We start from the raw sequence: 19635 nt of genomic DNA, 5'->3' as shown, positions 1-19635 counted from the left end.
AGGAGAGGGTGCGAGGGTAATATGGGGGGTGGTAATATATAGGAGAGGGGTGTGGGGTGGTAATATATAGGAGAGGGGTGTGGGGGTAATATGGGGGTGGTAATATATAGGAGAGGGGTGTGGGGTGGTAATATATAGGAGAGGGGTGTGGTGGTAATATGGGGGGGTGGTAATATATAGGAGAGGGGTGTGGGGTGGTAATATATAGGAGAGGGCTGTGAAAGATATGACAAGGGTACAGCACAGTTTTCTGGTATATTTCTAGGTTGTATTTTCCTCTTCCTGCTATCCATGATATGTAATATACATGTTAATGACCTCCCCCCTCTCGCACCGTGCTCTATCAGCACAGAAGACAGTCTCCATGGAAACTGTAGACACGTCCAGCTCGTACTCTTCCTGTATTTTGTCCAGAAGCGCTTCAACTTGTGCTCGCCTTTGATTGGTCAGCCTTCATGTCGATCACACAAACAGCCGCCAGCCTACTAGTGTACATTATCCAAGCCGCGGTCCTCAGTCAGCCAATCAGCGAAAGTGCAGCCGCCCCGTCCCGCCCACCGTGTGACAATTTTTCTGTTCCAGGCAAACCACACAGGTACTATCTACTTTGCTAGTGGTCTCCCGATAATCCAATAGCGTCATTCGGAGAGAAGATAGCCAGTGTTACGAACCAATGGGCTGGCGAAATCGTGGTGTGGGCGGTGCTTGTGAAATGTCCTCTGTAAAGTGGAAGACTGAAGGGGTCAGGAGTCAGGACTGGCAGGTGATGGTGTCACGTACACATTGGCTTTGAGGTGGGCACAGGGACATCTCTCAGGCTAGAGCAACCTGACATTTCTGGAGGACTGCGAGTCCCAGTGTGCTTTCATGGTCATAGGCTGGCACTTGTAGTTCTGACATATGTCTTAAAGGAGAAATGGGCAAGCTGTGCCTTCCTGTTGGTGGTGTGGGGTCCCAGCATGTGCTCCCCTCCCCCACCATGGGGCTGCATTTCTCTGGCAGCAGGAGGTGTGCACATTGGGGGACATCTGTTGGGGGACTCATGTGACATTGTTTTCTGTGTTCTGCGGACAAAATTCCAGGCAAAGGCCTGAAAATGCGACACAATTCCACCATTTGTACCATCGGGGGCGGTTTTCATTCTGTGGCATCGCTAATTTAGAGCAGCAGATGGGTGAATTTATGAATAGGGCTGAACATTGAGGGGCCTGTTTACACTGGCCCGGTGTGCTGCAGTGCGATAGATGCATGGGTATCGGCAGCAAGATGGTGTAAATGGGCCCACTAGGGCCAGGTCACGTCGCTATGGTTTCACGGCAATGCATGTGCCGCAGTGCGCTGCCTTACTGAGCTGTTTGGTTTGAAAGGCACTGACACATCACATGTCAGTGCAGATGCATGGAACGCAACACAACGCACATACGTGGATGATCTGTGTGATGCATTGTGTAGTAAAACTGTACCATGCACCATTTTAAGTGCGCTTTTTTGCATTTCAAAAGCCAATCTAAAGGAATTTTTTTGCTGAATGAATGACAACCTAAGTATGGTGATAACACCAAATTTAACAAACCCGCTCCCCATTCACACTTGAGACCCTGTAACACTAACAAGTCACATGACACCGGAGAGGGAAAATGGCTAATTGGGCCCAATTTGGACATTTTCACTTAGGGGGTGTACTCACTTTTGTTGCCAGCGGTTTAGACATTAATGGCTGTGTGTTGAGTTATTTTGAGGGGACAGCAAATTTGCACTGTTATACAAGCTGTACACTCACTACTTTACATTGTAGGAAAGTGTCATTTCTTCAGTGCTGTCACATGAAAAGATTTTACAAAAAATGTGAGGGTGTACTCACTTTTGTCAGATACTGTAGCTTCATGCGATAAACATAGATGAAACAAACCTCTGTGCCTGTTTATCTGCAGCCCTGTCTTCTACAGCCATTTAAAGTGCAAAGTTTACACAGAATGGCTTAGCTTCATAAGGCAGGAATCTGATGCCACACAGCACAGAGCTGAGTGTAATCTGAGACCTGAGAGGAGGCAATGGACACCCTCCTGTTACAAAGTCTCATAAGGAAACATGCAGAGCGGAGGTTGTCAGTCACCTGCTGTGTGCTGGATGGAGGCAGGGCCGTCTCCTATGATTCCCTGGTGTCGACCTAAAGATAAACTTTACCTATAACAACTTGATAAAAAAAAAATAATGTTCTTTAGCAAGGAACATACAGTACATTCCACATTAATAATTATGCTACCAAAATGAGTGTGTGCTGTAAATTGCCTCCAGCATTGCTTCTGTTTTTTCTTGCTGGAGGTGGCTATTTAGCTGAAGCCCAGGGCCCCTGAACAGCAGTAACTCATAAAGTGTAACTAAACCCATGGGTTTAACGGTTTCAACAGTTACATTCCTGGAATGCCAGGATTGTTAACTGTCACATTTGCTTGTTTCCTCAACTAAACTGTCAAACCATCAAATGACTGCAGTCATAACTGATCACATGTGCAGCACCATGGCAACAGATCAAACAGAAGCAGCTTCCTTGGCTTTAAAAGATAAGGGGCCTCAATTTAAGGCTGTCAGCAGATTGGCTTCTACAAATTCAGCAGTGCCTAAAAATAGAGAGCAACTGAGCATGTGCAGAGCAGGGTGAACCAGTGTATTACTTGATATTAAACAGTATACACACTTATTTGTAATGTTTTACATAGCTATACCTGCAAAAGGGGCCAACCTGAAGTCACCTAGCAGGACTTCATTTTCTGAATAAAGTTTCACTTTAAGACGTGACTAATGCAGACAGCAAACTAAGTTCTATGGACTGAGGCTAGCACACATTATATGAGGATATGCTTTGTTAATTTTTCATTTCAGAGGCTTACAACCACTTTAAGTCTTGCCATCTGGCTCACCAATGTTTTTCAGCATTCCTTAGCTTTACAGCAGAATGGATATGTGTTCCCTTCCCCCAAACATTTTAACTTTTCTGTGAACCCTAAATTTAGGTTACTGAAAGTTCCCTGAAAGGATATTGACTGTATTTTTTTTCTTGTACAGGCCTGGGGAGAAAGAATGCAGTTCTATGTCTCTCGCCTCCTCCTGATGGTGACACGGGCTGCCCTGCGGGTGTCAGGTGTTCTTTTCTGGATCCTAGTTTATGTTGCCTCTCTGTTGGCAGCAGTCTCCTACCTTCCTGATGCCCTGAGACTTATAGCCAGAGGACCATTCAGGGCATTTTACTGGAAGCAACGCAGGACTGCCCCGTCCTGTTTAACAAGCAGCAAGCATGGGCAGCATGGATACATCCGGATAAAGGTAAAAAATGTTATATTAAAAGATATGTGCACTTCTTAAGGGCTCCACTTTTCCATTGTGTTTGTAGTATACTTTCACAGTGTCAGAAAGCATGAATCAGACCGAGACAGAAGTACAGTTAACCACTTTCAGACCGGACCATTTTGCTGGTCAATGACCAGAGGTCTTTTTACAATTTGGCACTGCGCTGCTTTAACTGGTAATTGCGCGGTCATGCAATGTTGTACCCAAACAAAATTTGCGTCCTTTTCTTCCCACAAATAGAGCTTTCTTTTGATGGTATTTGATTGCCTCTGCGATTTTTATTTTTTGCGATATAAACGTAAAAAGACCGCAAATTTTGAAAAAAAATGATATTTTCTACTTTTTGTTATTAGAAAAATCCAATAAACTCAATTTTAGTCATACATTTAGGCCAAAATGTATTCAGCCACATGTCTTTGGTAAAAAAAAAGTCAATAATTGTATATTTATTGGTTTGCGCAAAAGTTGTCACATCTACAAACTAAGGTACGTTTTCTGGAATTTACGCAGCTTTTAGTTTACGACTGCCTATCTCATTTCTTGAGGTGCTAAAATGGCAGGGCAGTACAAAACCCCCCCAAATGACCCCATTTTGGAAAGTAGACCCCCTAAGGAAATTGATAAGTGGCATGTTGAGCCCATTGAATATTTTTTTTTTTTTTGCCTCAAGCGATTGAATAATGACAAAAAAAAAATTTTTTTTTTTTTTACACAAAGTTGTCACTAAATGATATATTGCTCACACATGCTATGGGTATATGTGAAATGACACCCCAAAATAAATTCTGCTGCTTCTCCTGAGTACGGGGATACCACATATGTGGGATTTTTTGGGAGCCTAGCCGCGTACGGGGCCCCGAAAACCAAGCACCGCCTTCAGGCTTTCTAAGGGCGTAAATTTTTGAGTTCACTTCTCACTACCTATTACAGTTTTGAAGGCCATAAAATGCCAAGATGGCACAAAACCCCCACAAATGACCCCATTTTAGAAAGTAGACACCCCAAGCTATTTGCTGAGAGGCATGTTGAGTCCATGGAATATTTTATATTTTGCCACAAGTTGCGGGAAAATTACAAACTTTTTTTTTTTTTTTTTCTCACAAAGTTGTCACTAAATGATATATTGCTCACGCATGCCATGGGCATATGTGAAATGACACCCCAAAATAAATTCTGCTGCTTCTCCTGAGTACAGGGATACCACATATGTGGGACTTTTTGGGAGCCTAGCCGCGTACGGGGCCCCGAAAACCAAGCACCGCCTTCAGGCTTTCTAAGGGCGTTACAGTTTTGAAGGCCATAAAATGCCAAGATGGCACAAACCCCCCTCCCCCAAATGACCCCATTTTGGAAAGTAGACACCCCTAAATTTAGGGGTACACTAGTGAGACTAGGTAATAAATGGCGGGTGCCCTGAAACTATAAAAAAATAACTAACCAACCAGCGTCACCTGTAACAGTTTATATGGTGATCACTGGTGAAAGGGTTAACTAGGGGGCAATCAGGGGGCTTTATGCGGTAGTATATGGGGGTCCCTGGCGCTATAAAAAGCTGCGGCGAACCTAAATACCTACCTGCCTAACTAGCGTCACCTGTGACACTAATACAGCGATCAGAAAAATGATCGCTTATTAGGCTGGGTTCACACTGGAGCGATGCGGGAACGCCACGAATCCGCGGCGGGTTCCCGCATCGCATGCCTCCCGGCGGCAGTTCACACTGCCCTATGCGAACTGCTGGGAGTGTCAGTGAAATGTTAATGACACCCCCAGATCAGTTCGCATATCGCAGTGCGATCTGCAAACTCGGATCGCATGGTGTGAACACCCATGCGATCCGATTCTGCTGCGGGCCAAAAAAAGGGTCCCGTGCGAATTTGCGGCGGGTGCGATGTGAATTCAGCCATACTATCTGTATGGCTGAACTCGAATCGCACAGAGATCGGATGTGATTTGCACTGCAGTGCGGTGCGAATCACATCCGTTCTCATAAACCGCTGCAATGTGAACCCAGCCTTAGTGACACTGGCGACGGGGGGTGATTACGGGGTTAAACCTTTATTGGGGGGGTTAGGGGGGTACATTAGAACTAAAGGGGGCTAACCCTAACTGCCCTAACAGTTATTACAGTCACAAATGACACCAATGCAAAAAAAAAAAAAAATGACATTGGTGTCACTGTGACTGGGGGGCAGGGGTAATTGGGGGGGTGATCGGGGGGTGTGAGTGTGCCTGGCATGTTCTACTGTGTAGTGACGTGTTGGTGCAACTCACCGATCCTCTCTCCTCGGTGTCGGAACGAAAAATACCGACACGGAGGAGAGAATACATCACTTCCTCTCCTGTGTTTACATTACAGGAGAGGAAGTGATGTCACGAAGGATTTCTATTCGTCGGGAGCGATCGCGAGGGGGTGGCCATGAATGAATGGCCGCCCCCTCGTCCGGGATCACTCCCGAACGAATACCGACCGCCGCAGGCACCGGGCGGGGGCCCGACCGGACCCGCGGGAAGGCAGGGACGTACATGTACGCCAATATGCCTGCCCGTGCCATTCTGTCGACGTACATTGTCGTGCGGCGGTCGGGAAGTGGTTAAATCTCACTTGTTTAATAAAAAAAAGTAAACCTAGTCAAAACATAGCCAAGGTTCGGTAACCAGGAACGGATACTCAGATAGGCCAGAAAGTCAGGAAACCAGGGAACAGCGTAGTGGAACAAGCAGGATCTGGAGCCAGAAGGAATAACAGCCAAGTAAGTCTTTAACAGGAACGCAAGAGATCGTCTCTGTGATGTTGTCCATGACGAAGGCAGAGATCATCTGGGCTGGATGGCTTAAAGCGGAGTTCCACCCTAAAGTGGAACTTCCACTCATCGGAACCCCCCTCTGGGGCCACAATTGTCATCTTTCAGGGGGGAGGGGGTACAGATACAGGTATCTGCACCCACTTCCGGGCATAGATATCTGCAGAACCTGAGGGTATTTACACCACTTCCTGTGGCGCCCCCGCTGTCTGCTGGGAAATACAGGGATCCCAGAGACAGCAGGGACCGTCCTTATTGCGCAGCGCAACTCGTGCATGCGCAGTAGGGAACCAGGAAGTGAAGCCGCAAGGCTTGATTCCCATACCCAAGATGGCGGTGGCAGCACCCGAGAGCCGAGCGACAGATCGGCTTCGGGTGCCGACATCACGGGCGTGCTGGACGGGTTAGTGTCCATATTTTAAAAGTCAGCAGCTGCAGTATTTGTAGCTGCTGACTTTAAAAAAAACGGCGGAACTCCCGCTTCAAGTAGGCAGGACTGACGAGCAGGCTATCAACAGGTGAGTCACTGTGGAGAGATAGTTGCTGGCAATCAGCCGACAGCTGAACAGCCAGCTCAGAGAAGGAAGGGCTGAGCCCAGCCCTGACGCACAGCTTCTCAGGGACCTAAGCCACAGGGGCTGCATGAAAAATCTTCCAAATCTTGTCAGCCCCCCCGCACCTCCTGCATTAATTAGGTGTGAACTGAACTCCATTCACTTCAGTGGGAAAGCCTGTCAACAGCTTGGCAATGTCGCCTTTAGGGAAGGCCTATAGACATGTAAAGGATCCTCTGTTCTTTTATGTGTGAAGGTAGGTTTCATGGCATTCACTAATGTTCTGCTCTTTTTTTGTACAGAATTCTGGGATGCGCTTCCATTATGTGGCATCTGGAGAAAAAGGGAGCCCATTAATGCTGCTCCTCCACGGCTTCCCTGAAAACTGGTAATGTGATTTGTTAATTTTTAGGTTTAATGTGTACATCTTTATGCTGATGTGCTTCTTCTCATTGTATCAGCACAGTGCATAAAAGTTTGATAAAAGTGTCAACATCATCCATAGCAGCTAATTATGTTGAAGCTGACATTTTCATAACTGGAGAACTCTACAATAATTTCCTTAATAAATAAAGAAACAAAATATAGTAGTACCTTGGATTACGAGCATAATTCGTTCCAGATGCATGCTTGTAATCCAAAGCACTCGTATATCAAAGCGACTATCCCCATAGGAATCAATGGAAACTCAGATAATTTGTTCCAATGTCACTGCTAGTATATGTAGTACCTCATGTGGCCAGAGGAAGGGGGGGCGCCAGAGACACTCTGGGAACGCACCTCTGGCCATGTGGTGGTACTGCACACCCCAGAAGCTTGTATCCTTCTCGTCTTGTGAGACAACGCATGCAAATCGAGTCAGGGTTTAAAAAAATAAAAATAAAACAGCTCGTATTGTGAAACACTCGTAAAACGCGTTACTTGCAATCCGAGGTTTTACGGTATATGCAAAACCTTCATAAGTTGCCTTGAAATGTACAATGTACTTCTAGTCAATGTAAAATAAAAAATTTAGTACCCTGGTGCAGTAGTAACTTCGACTAGTTTGCAGAGTGTCCTAGGAGCCATTAAACAGCCATGACACTTTATTGTGCATGCTTTTAACTTCAGCTATGAAATCAAGATTTTTTTTACCTGGACCTTTCCAGTCTTCCATGCTGTGATGTTGGCTTTAGCCAATAAAAGTGATTGGCCAATAGTAGGCTGGAGGGACAAAACTTCACTCTTTTATAGCTGAAATAAAAAACTGCTTATTACGGCACTCTGGGCTTTGTATAAGGCAGACACTATATAAAGAAGCTAATGTATTCTGCAGGCACCCAGATTTACTAACAGTACCATATGTTACAGTACATCAGTGCCCATCTGTGCCCATCCGTGCTGCCCATCAATGCCACTTCATTGGTGCCACCTCATTGGTTCCCATCAGTGCCTGTCAGTGAAGGAGAAAACGTACTTATTTACAAAGTTTTGTAACTGAAACATATTATATTATATTAAATTTTTTTTTTCAAAATTTTCAGTCTTTTTTTTATTTTATTTTTTTAATTTGTTTAGCAGAAAATAAAAATAAGGTGATCAAATACCACCAAAAGAAAGCTCTATTTGTGGGGAAAAAAATGATAAAAATTTAGTTTGGGTACAGTGTTACATCAACACGCAATTGTCATTCAAAGTAGGACCGTGCTGAAAATTGGTCTGGGCAGGAAGGTGTATAAGTGCCCTGTATTGAAGTGGTTATTTTCCTCCAAAATTCTACAAGCAATACCCCATAATGACAATATGAAAGAAGTTTGAAATCTTTGCAAATTTATTAAAAATGAAAAAGCAAAAACAATCAAATGTACATAAGTATTCGCAGCTTTTGCTCAATAATTTGTTGAAACACCTTTTGGCACCAATTCCAGCCTCAAGTCTTTTTGAATAGGATGCTACAAGCTTGGAACACCTATTTTTGGGCAGTTTCTCCCATTCTTCTTTGCAGGACCTCCCAAGCTCTATCAGGTTGGATGGGGAGCATTGGTGCACAGCCATTTTCAGATCTCTCCAGAGATGTTCAATTGGGTTCAAGTCTGGGCTCTGGCTGGGCCACTCAAGGACATTCAAAGAGTTGTCCTGTAGCCACTCCTTTGTTATCTTGGGGTCGTTGTCGTTGGTGGAAGATGAACCTTCACCCCAGTCTGATGTCCAGAGTGCTCTGGAGCAGGGTTTAATCAAGGATGTCTTTGTACATTACTGTGTTCATCTTTCCCTTTAGCCTGACTAGTCTCCCAGTTTCTCCCGCTGAAAAACACCCCCACAGCATCAGCATGATGCTGCCACCCCATGCTTCACTGTAGGGATGGTATTGGCTAGGTGATCAGCGGTGCCTGGATTCCTTTAGACATGATGCTTGCCATTAGGCCAGAGAGTACAATCTTTGTTTCATCAGACCAGAGAATTTTGGTTCTCATGGTCTGAGAGTCCTTCAGGCAGGCTGTCATGTGTCTTTTACTGAGGAGTGGCTTCCATCTGGCCACTCTTCCATACAAGCCTGATTGGTGGAGTGCTGCAGTGATGGTTGTTCTTCTGGAAGTTTTTCCTCTCTTCCCAGAGAAACACTGGAGCTCTGTCAGAGTGACCATCGGGTTCTTGGTCACCTCCCTGACTGAGGCCCTTCTCCCCCTATCGCTCAGTTTGGCCTTGCGGCACGATCTAGGAAAAATCCTGGTGGTTCCAAATTCTTCCATTTACAGATGATGGAATGCTGCAGAGATGTTTCTGTACCCTTCCCCAGATCTGTGCCTCAATACTATCCTGTTTCAGAGGTCTACAGACAATTCCTTGGACTTCATGGCTTGGTTTGTGCTCTGACATGCACTGTTAACCGTGGGCCCTTATATAGACAGGTGTGTGCCTTTCCAAATCATGTCCAGTCAACTGAATTTACCACAAGTGGACTCCAATCAAGTTGTAGAAACATCTTAAGGATGATCAGTGGAAACAGGATGCACATGAGCTCAATTTTGAGTGTCGTGGCAAAGGCTGTGAATATTTATGTACATGGGATTTTTTTTTGGTTTTTATTTTTATCAAATTTGCAAAGATTTCAAACAAACTTCTTTCACATTGTCATTGTGGGGTATTGTTTGTAGAATTTTGAGGAAAATATTGAATTGAATCCATTTTGGAACAAGGCTGTAAGGTAACAAAATGTGGAAAAAGCGAAGCGCTGTGAATACTATCCAGATGCAATGTACTTCTACTTACAGGTAATTAATATTACAACTCATGATGTTACAGTGGGAATCGGGGAGAATGCTAGTTTCTAAAATATTCTGGTATCGGCTCATCTGTCCTATCTGGGCTAATTTTGGTTAGGGTAAACCAATTGACTCATCTCTAGTTAAAGTGGCTGTAAACCCTTATATACACCAAATGAAATGACTGGCCTCGGGTGATACACAGGGATTAAACAAATCCTCCAACATAAGTTGTACCTGTTTAAGTGCTGCCTTCCCTTCACTGCATCTGTACAAAGTCCAGAATTTATACGGCTTGTCTGAACTGTCAGAAAATGGGACGGAGAGCTGAAATTAAACACTGCAGAGCTCATTGAGGAGAGCTCATTGGAGGGAAGGGACCCCCCCCCCCCCCCCCCCCCCACACACACACACACACACACACACACACACACACACACACACACACACACACACACACACACACACACACACACACACACACACACACACACACACACACACACACACACACACACACACACACACACACACACACACACACACTGAGCTGAAGCTGAAGCTGAAGCTGTCAATTACAGGCTGTGTGCTGAAGCTCCATCTCCTGCCGCCTTTTTTACTTGGTTTTAGGAAAACTTGTCAGAAGTGACTCATGCAGATAGCAACGGGGCAGCAGAAAGAAATGACACTTGGGGTTGATTTACTAAAATGGGTGAGTGCAAAATCAGGTTCAGCTGTGCATGGTAGCCAATCTGCTTCAAACTTCAGTCTGTTCAATTAAGCTTTTACAAAAAAACAAACTGGAAGTTGATTGGTTTCTATGCAGAACTGCACCATATTTTGCACTCTCCAGTTTTATTAAATCAACCCCTTAGTGCTCTGGATTGAGACAAGTACACACTATAAAGGGCTATCCTTTGATCATATTTCATGTCTAAGATTTACAACCACTTTAGGGGACTTCGCATGTACCATGAGATGCTCTTGTGTCAGCTTGTTTTTGAAAATAATTCCAAGAACTTTTTATGGCTCTTGTTACCTTTCATGACTTTTTCCTTGGCAGGTACTCCTGGCGGTACCAGCTGGATGAGTTCTCCCAGGGATATTGGGTGGTCGCAGTTGACCTCAGAGGCTTTGGAGGCTCAGATGCACCTTCTGAACTGCTTGATTACAAAATGGAGACTCTTCTGCAGGATGTTAAAGATCTCATTACAGGATTTGGTGAGGGTCGTGTGTGTGTGTGTGTGTGTGTCTCAAAAAAGTAGGTGTGTACGCCTGGTTCACTCCTATGCAGTTTGTTTTTTGCAGTGCTTTTTACCGTGCATTTTTGCACGTGTTTTTTTTATGTGTTTTGAATTTTTTATGCTTTAAAAAAAATAATTTGGACAGTTTATTGTTGGGCAGATTAAAAAACGCAATGCGTGTCAAAAACGCATCAAAATCCCGCGACATGCTTTTCTGCAGCATCTCCATTGAAGTCTATTGAACAAAAAAAAATGCACCGTTTTTGCTTTAAAAAAATAAAAAAAGTTCCTGACACTTTCCAAAAATGTAGCAATAGAAAAAAAGCATAGATGTCAATAAATTCCATAGGAAACCATGTTAAATGGACTGTAGTGGATTTCTGCACCAAAAAATGCATAGGTTTGAACCAGGCTGTAATGTGTACTGCCCATACGCTGTAGTAAATTGCTAATTTCCTAACAGTGGGGGTGAGGTAGTGGCTGATCCGCCAACAGTGGCCAATATGTTTCGTGCTTACTATGCTGCCCTCTATGAGTCGCAGGTACATAGGCCGAGGACTGAGACGGGGGCATACCTCCGGGATGTCTCTCTTCCCCCCCTGTCCGAGGCTCAGGTTGAGACTCTTGAGGCCCCGGTATCGGCAGATGAGATTAGGCTAGCGGTGGCATCCCTTGCAGCGGCTAAGGCCCCTGGACTGGATGGTATTCCTCTGGACTTCTATGCCCACTACTCTGAGATACTAGTGCCAGAATTGTTGAGATTATATACACACATATTTGAATCCGAGTCCCTACCGGATACTCTAAGGCAGGCTGTTATTATAGTGATACCCAAGCCAGGAAAGGATCCCCACTCCCCGGATTCCTACCGCCCCATCTCGCTGCTCCAAGCAGATATTAAAATTTTGGCTAAAGTACTTGCCACCCGTTTGAGTGGCATCATCCTATCACTTATTCACCCTGATCAAACGGGATTTATGCCTGGGAAAAACACGCCCATTAATATCCGTCGGTTATATATGAATATCCAGGCTGAGCATGACAGAGTGGGGTCGAGGGTGGTGGTGTCACTGGATGCCGCTAAGGCATTTGATTCCATTGAGTGGAATTATCTTTGGGAATGCTTGGGTAAATTTGGGTTTGGCCCCAATTTTATTAAATGGATTACTCTCCTATACTATCGCCCAATGGCTAGAGTAGCGGTTAATGGATGGGTGTTGGACCCCTTTCAGTTGGGCCGTGGCACACGTCAGGGTTGTCCGCTCTCTCCTATGCTATATGCTTTGGCAGCAAAACCGTTGGCTGCTGCACTTCGGGCACACCCGGATGTAGTAGACCTCCGACACGGCTCTCTGGTGGAGTCGGTAAGTATGTATGCGGATGATACTTTACTGTATTTAGAGGACTCGGGTCAGTCATTGGGAGCTGCCCTGGGGGTCATAGAGGAGTTTGGTGGTCATTCCGGTCTGCGTATTAATTGGACCAAGTCGCAGGTCCTACCCATTGACTTTTTCCCCCCGGACCGGGGTGCAGCTTCTCTCCCGCTCTCCAGGGTATCTTCCATCCAGTATCTGGGAGTGCAGGTTACGAGGGAGCCCAGGGAGTATATTCACTACAATCTAGAACCACTGCTTCTGTATGTGCGGGAGAAGACTAAGGCATGGTCCCGTCTCCCCATTGGGGTTATGGGACGGATCAATATTACTAAAATGATCCTCCTGCCTAAACTCCTTTATGTACTTTGGCATTCCCCTGTCATGGTCCCTGTGGCGTTCTTTAAAACGTTAGACGGTGTCTTGAACACCTTTATCTGGGGCCCATCTAGACATAAGTTGGCATGAAACACACTTAAAAACCTGACCTCTATGGGGGGGATTGGCTCTCCCTGATTTCCACACATACTACATAGCAGCCCACAGATATCAGGCCTTGGTGGGCGGGAGGGCTGAATCCCCTGTTGATACTCCACTTCAGATGATTTTTTGGGGTGGTGGGGTAAGGGATGCCCGGTTCCGGATCCTGCCACACCACCGGAGTATTTGGAAGCTAGCCCTTAGATTACTGGGAGCTGACTATCACCACTCACATACACCGTTATGGCGCAACCCCCTACTTCGTGAGTTGTTTGGCTTACCAGATGTAGACTTGTGGGCTTCTAGGGGGATACTTTATCTGCACCAGGTGGTGACTCCTATGGGCGTAAGGGATTTTCCCTCCTTACAAGTGGAATTTAACGTACCCCCTCATATGCACTTTCGCTACTTGCAATTGCGACACGCGCTCCGTGCGCAATTTGCTCAGGACTTCCCGAATGTACAGTCGTTGGCTTTGACGGATGTAATTATGGGGGACGAACCGACTAAATTGATCTCGACTTTATACAGCCTACTCCGGGCTCGCTTGGTGGCACAAATCACTGAACGGGCTAGGTTGAGATGGGAAGAGGATATAGGTCCCTTTGATGGGGAGGAATGGGAGGATGCCCTCGAGAACATTAAACAGGCTTCACTTAACTTACCTGACCGTCTAACGCAGTACTATGTGATGCACAAGTCCTATCTCACCCCTGTCCGGATAGCTAAGTATCATCCTGACTATGACCCGAAGTGCCCCAGATGCTCTTGTAGGACTGGTACTTTCTACCATCTTCTCTGGCAATGCCCAATGGTCCAGGAGTATTGGGGGCAGATTGTCAAGTTTCTACACGACCACATGGGTTCACCCCTTCAACTTGACCCTAAGAGTTGCCTACTCAGCATATTTCCTGATAGCTCTGTTGATAAATATTTGGCTACATTTTTGCACTCTACGCTGTTTACTGCACGAAAGCTAGTGGCTAAATACTGGATGCGTCCAACCATGCCTACCATGCGGGAATGGGTAATGGACATTAATAGTAAGCTACCCTTGGTTAAACTACTATATAGACATCGTGGGTGTCCAGCCAAATACCACAAAATATGGGATAGGTGTCCAGCCAAATACCACAAAATATGGGATAGGTGGGCAGAAAATCTACATACATGTGTGGAGTGAGTTGTGTTGGAGTCCATATCACCATTGTCAGGAAACTTCCTTAATGTAAGATGTATTACTGTCCGTCACCTATGAAGTGGCTAATGTCTGTACCTACTGTAATGCGTTGTTATAACTGAGTTGTTCAATAAACTTGTGCTGTTTTAAAAAAAAAAAAAAAAAAAAAAAATTGCTAATTTCCTCTCTCCTACAGGATACTCGAGCTGTGTTCTAGTTGGCCATGACTGGGGGGGCACCTTGGCGTGGACATTCGCAGTCCGTCACCACAACATGGTCTCTCGTCTCATAGTTATGAATGCACCTCACCCTTCAGCCTTTCATGGTAATTCATTTTTATTGCCAAAACTCTCTATATTTAGTAGCCTTAGTTTTGAATACATTCATACCTCTTTTTACCACAAGATGGTGGTGTGGAGCTGTATGTGCACTGTCTATTGGGCTTCATGTATTATAAACAGAGGAGAGGTGGAAATGTAGCCACAAACTATTGCTTGCCTGCTTTAAAGGATAAGTTCACCTTTGGAAACATGTTAAATGTTCCAAAGGTGTAACTATCTGCAGATCTGAAGGAGACCTGCATGGCACCTGCGATCTTCTGATTGCTGGTGCGATGCTTTACAGGCTCCAAAAGAAAAAAATAGTAAATTAAAAAAAAAATATTTCCTGCAAAAAAAGTGCATTTATTTTTATTTTTTTCTCTAAAAGGTGAACTTATCTTTGAATTTTTTAAACGTACATGGATAGAATATATACTTAGCTTTAGTTTTATTGAAGCACAATATTCTTATTATCTTTCTATTTATTTGTTCAGCGCCATCATATTCTTGAAATCATTAACTTGGAAGGAACAGCAAACAGACAGTATTAACAATATAAACAGTGCAACATAACAGCATAACTGAGGATGAGCTTGGGCGTGTTCACAAACCCACATGCCTGAGCCTGCCAGGATTTTGGCACTGCACAGCACTAATCACAGGCAGTGAGACAATTCCTGAACCGCGAATGCAAAGATCGGGAAATGTCTCACTGCCTGTGACTAGCACTGCGCAGTGTCAGCTTCCTGGCGGGTACATGCCCGAGCTCATCCTTAAAGTGGACTCAGTCATTTTTTCATCTTTCCATCTGTTAGATCTTCTGCCCTTGTTGTTTTAACTTTATATAGTGAAACTTTTTTTTCCTGTTTGTAAATACCTTCTCTCTCTCTCTCTCTCTCTCTCTCTCTCTCTCTCTCTCTCTCTCTCTCTCTCTCTCTCTCTCTCTCTCTCTCTCTCTCTGTCTCTGTCTCTGTCTCTGTCTCTGTCTCTGTCTCTGTCTCTGTCTCTGTCTCTGTCTCTGTCTCTCTCTGTCTCTCTCTCTCTCTCTCTCTCTGTCTCTCTCTCTCTCTCTCTCTCTCTCTCTCTCTCTCTCTCTCTCTCTGTCTCTGTCTCTGTCTCTGTCTCTGTCTCTGTCTCTGTCTCTGTCTCTGTCTCTGTCTCTGTCTCTGTCTCTGTCTCTCTCTGTCTCTCTCTCTCTCTCTCTCTCTGTCTCTCTCTGTCTCTCTCTCTCTCTCTCTCTGTCTCTCTCTCTCTCTCTCTCTGTCTCTCTCTCTCTCTCTCTCTCTCCCTCTCTCCCCCCCCAGACTTAGTGGAGGGAGATTTCTACAGCATATTTGGGAAGAACAGTATATATAAAATAATATGCAAATTAGTTGAACGGAAGCTTCAGACTGGCAAAGAAGTTTTTATTACAAATTATGTGAGCAGATGGCAGTTCCTCTTTAAGGATAGCTAGTTGCAAGGAATAAAATAAAAGAACGTAAAAACAACTTTAAAAAGGTTTAAAGTAGAACTATATGCAAAACTTTTTTTTTGTTAATTATGGAGCAAGGGAGGGTCAGATTTTTTTTTTTTTCCCATCTTGTGTTCCATTTTGGAGCTTTCCCTTCACTTTCTGTGCCAAAGCCAAAAGAGAAAGTGAGAAAAAAATCCCTACATATAAAGAGAATTCCTTGGGGACTCCCAGGTCATCAGAATTAGTGTTGGAAGATTTCTCCTCTGCTACTTTTCTGGGGACAAACCAAAATGTGTGATTTTTTTTTTTTTCTTTTTACTTTGAATGATAATGGTAAACAGGACAAAAAGAGAGAATGCATCTCCCTAATGGAGCACAGACAGCACTAAAAACTGCCAGGGGTTGTAATCCCTCTCCACTCTATCCAAAACTAAAAAAGGTTTAGCCCTTAGTTATACTTGGGGGGGGGGGGGGGGGTAGTTGCCCTGTATCATATGAGGCATAAAAACATTACATGCACTCACTAGCTTAGAGTGCAGATCTTATTCATCTGTATACAGCTCAAGGTGGTTGATTTACTAAAATTGCTGCCAGCAGGCTTTGAACAAACATCAAATAGTGCTAAAGCTTATTAAACCTACTAGAAGTTTGTGTAAAGTGACAGTCAACGCTCCCTAGAAACTGTGGATAAAATGGTATTAAGCCCTCCACACTTTTTAGCTTAAAATATATGTAAAGGTTTGTTTTTGATTTAAAAAAATAAATAAAAATAAAATATCATACTTGCCTGTTCTGTGCAGTTGGTTTTGCACAGAGTGGCCCCGACCCTCTTTCTCTGGGGTCCCTCGGAGTTCCTGGCTCCTCCGCTTCTTGAGTGCCCCATTGGAGAGCCGTTCTCCCTTGGGGCACTCGTGGGGGCGCGCTCCCGTGTCCTGCTGCTGCATCCATTGACACAGACAGCAGGACTTGGCCCCGCCCCCCGGCTCCCTCTTGATTGGATTTGATTGATGGCAGTGGGAGCCAATGGCAATGTCAATCTATCCAGTCAGGACCCCAGACAGTGGCTGGAGCTGCTGTGCTTGTCCCCGTCGCTGGAAAGACTGGGTTCAGGGGGCTGCTGCATCACAGGAGGTTTTTCACCATAATACATAGAATGTATTAAAGTGGATGTAAACCCTCACATATACCCAGTGAACTAAACAGCCTCAGATGATACTAAGAGTTTTAACCACTTGACCACTGGGCACTTAAACCCCCTTCCCAACCAGACCAATTTTCAGCTTTCGGTGCTCTTACACTTTGAATGACAATTACTCAGTAATGCAACACTGGACCTATATGAAATTTTTGGACTTTTTTTCACACAAATATTGCTTTCTTTTGGTGGTATTTAATCACCACACGTGTTTTTTATTTTATTTTTTTCTGCGCTATAAATCAAAAAAGGGAGTATTGGCAGAGTATTAGCACTGTGGGCACTACAGATCCAGCCCATAGCACTGCTACAAACGATCTCTCCCCCTCTCCCCTTGCACTGTACAGATCAGTACAGAGAGGGGAGGGAGGATCATGACATGACACTGGTTTGTTTACAAGTGATCACTCGTCTTCCCGACCCGGCGGTCATGGATATTTCCAGGAGCACGTCCCAAGGGCGTGCAAGAGCAGCATTCTAAGAGGACGACGCACTGAGCACAATAAAGTGAACATTCCCCAATAAACTATTTGTTACATTTTTTACCCCAGCATTTGCAGTTTTCAACTTTCAGTGCTGCTTTCCTGAACTTCCACTCTTCATAGAAAAGAGTTAACAATCAACAGTACAGTCTTGAGCCAGTCTGTTAGCTTAAAGAGGGGAGGGGAATGGAGGAGCAGTGGAGTGCTATGCCTTTCTAGAGCTTGGGGCTTTGTGTTTCTATTGATGCACACAGTGTGGGGAGACACAACGCTAGTACCTGCATGTAAGGGTGACTCGGGGGGGGGGGGCAGCCTGAAGCCCGGGGCAGCAGTCATGGCACCAGCTTAAGCAGGAAGATAGGCAAGGGTTAAAAGATAAAGAAGCTTCATACTCAGTACGTGATTAAATCATACGCTGAAATTGCTTTAAAATGCGAGGATTTAAAATTACTATCACCTCCCCAAACTGGAGCCACACACACTACTTTAAAGGATTCCACAAAGCTTGCCGAAAGCTTTACAAATGCTTTTTTCAAAGCTCTTAAACAAACCTAAACCCATTGTGGAGGCCTGAGGGATCCTAAAGAATATGTCAGCGACTCAAGGAAATGGGAGTAATAAATAACCAAGAAGAAAGAGTATGAGGAAGTTAGTAAATGAGGGTTGGGTGGATAAAAAGGTAATCTAAGGAGACTGGTGGATATGACAGGAGTCACTAACGAGGTGCAACTTCAGGGAGCCTTTGAAATAAGAAACAAGAGCAGCATGGAGCACGTGCCTTGTATGTAGCTAACATTGACCCCTGTATGAAGTACTTATGTGTATATCACTACATAATTCATAGATAAATATTGGAAAAAAAAGTAGATAATTGACAAGTGCAGATTCACCCTGCAAAATTTCTCTGTGTATCGTGACTCTTCTGAGCTCAGCGGAGGGATGGCTACTTTTGGGTTCTGAAACACATGAACGGTGTTAGTGGTTGTAAACCCATGAGGGAAAAAAAAATTTAAAATAAAAAAGCAACCTGCAAGGCAAAGGCATAATGAGCTAGTATGCATACGTCCTTTTTTACCCCCACAAATAGAGCTTTCCTGACAGACTCCATGGCAGCCTACGTGTGGGTTTAGTCCCGCCTCCATTACCCTATAGGACGACACTCCCATAAATCTTTGCTCCCTGCCACAGGCCGTGTTCTTTTTTTGTCCTCCTCCATAGGACCTAACGTGTCTTTTTACCCTGAAGACTTACTTTTTCTACGTTACGGACCGGCCGTGCGACTTGGAAGTCGCAGATTTCCGATAAGCTCTAGCTACTAGCGGAGTATGGAAAAGGGGCATGTGGAAGAGGCGCTGAAGAGGTGTATGCCTAGTCACTGACAGGTGAAACCGCGTTTGAGTCATGAAACCTTGCTACTAGCAGGTGACTGTTCGCCCCCAACGTCCCCCCCTCCTCCTCCTCTTGAAGTCCGGCGTGTGTGGGGACCTACCTCGGCTGGTGTCCGTCTTCTGGAGTGGTGAGCCGTTTTCTTTCCATGGCAGCCTGTATTTGTTTGTTGTATCTTTTCTTTGCAGGTTTGCAGTGTCCCTTCGTTTCCCCCATACAGCGCCGTGCGGTGTATCTGGCTGTTCGGGCGGCTGGTTTCCGTGCGTTCCAGCCGCCCAGTTACTTCCTGGTTTCGCCGCTCGGTCGTTCTGCGCATGCGCGAGACCGGAGCGAAGACGAGGCTTGGTTCGCGCATGCGCGATGCGGGCTTCGCGCATGCGCACTAGCGTTTTAGTGACGAAAATCGTGACGTCACTTCGGCGGCGAATTTAAAAACAGAAAACAGCTGATAGTATGCCTGGGATGTTTGTAAGCCTGCAACTTCATTCCTGAGCTTTGTTCTTTAGTGTTAAGGTATGTGTCTTTTGGGATCAGTTTTCCTCTGCCTCCTTAGCTGTTTTTCTGTGTTTTAAAT

At 44.9% G+C, this 19635-nt stretch overlaps 1 protein-coding gene across 2 annotated transcripts in view; it reads left to right on the top strand.

Moving 5' to 3' along the window:
- The first annotated feature begins 636 nt into the window (after positions 1 to 636).
- EPHX3 (epoxide hydrolase 3) overlaps positions 637 to 19635 on the top strand; it is a 43555-nt gene continuing 24556 nt past the window's right edge. Inside the window, exons 1-5 of one of the 2 annotated variants that reach the window (XM_077469990.1) lie at positions 637 to 763; positions 3064 to 3321; positions 7006 to 7091; positions 11009 to 11166; positions 14419 to 14547. In XM_077469990.1, the coding sequence (XP_077326116.1) occupies positions 674 to 763; positions 3064 to 3321; positions 7006 to 7091; positions 11009 to 11166; positions 14419 to 14547 (721 nt within the window). In that variant the 5' untranslated portion in view covers positions 637 to 673. Of the gene's footprint in view, positions 795 to 3063; positions 3322 to 7005; positions 7092 to 11008; positions 11167 to 14418; positions 14548 to 19635 lie in introns of both variants that reach the window. The other variant, XM_077469991.1, reaches the window with a different exon arrangement.

The sequence above is a fragment of the Lithobates pipiens genome, unplaced genomic scaffold (genome assembly GCF_037356315.1).
Source record: "Lithobates pipiens isolate NorthernLeopardFrog02 unplaced genomic scaffold, aLitPip1_a1.2 Scaffold_8, whole genome shotgun sequence".
In the NCBI taxonomy this organism is placed as follows: Eukaryota; Metazoa; Chordata; class Amphibia; order Anura; family Ranidae; genus Lithobates; species Lithobates pipiens.
Note: the sequence above shows the minus strand (reverse complement) of the source record. Positions and strands in the feature narration are given on the sequence as shown.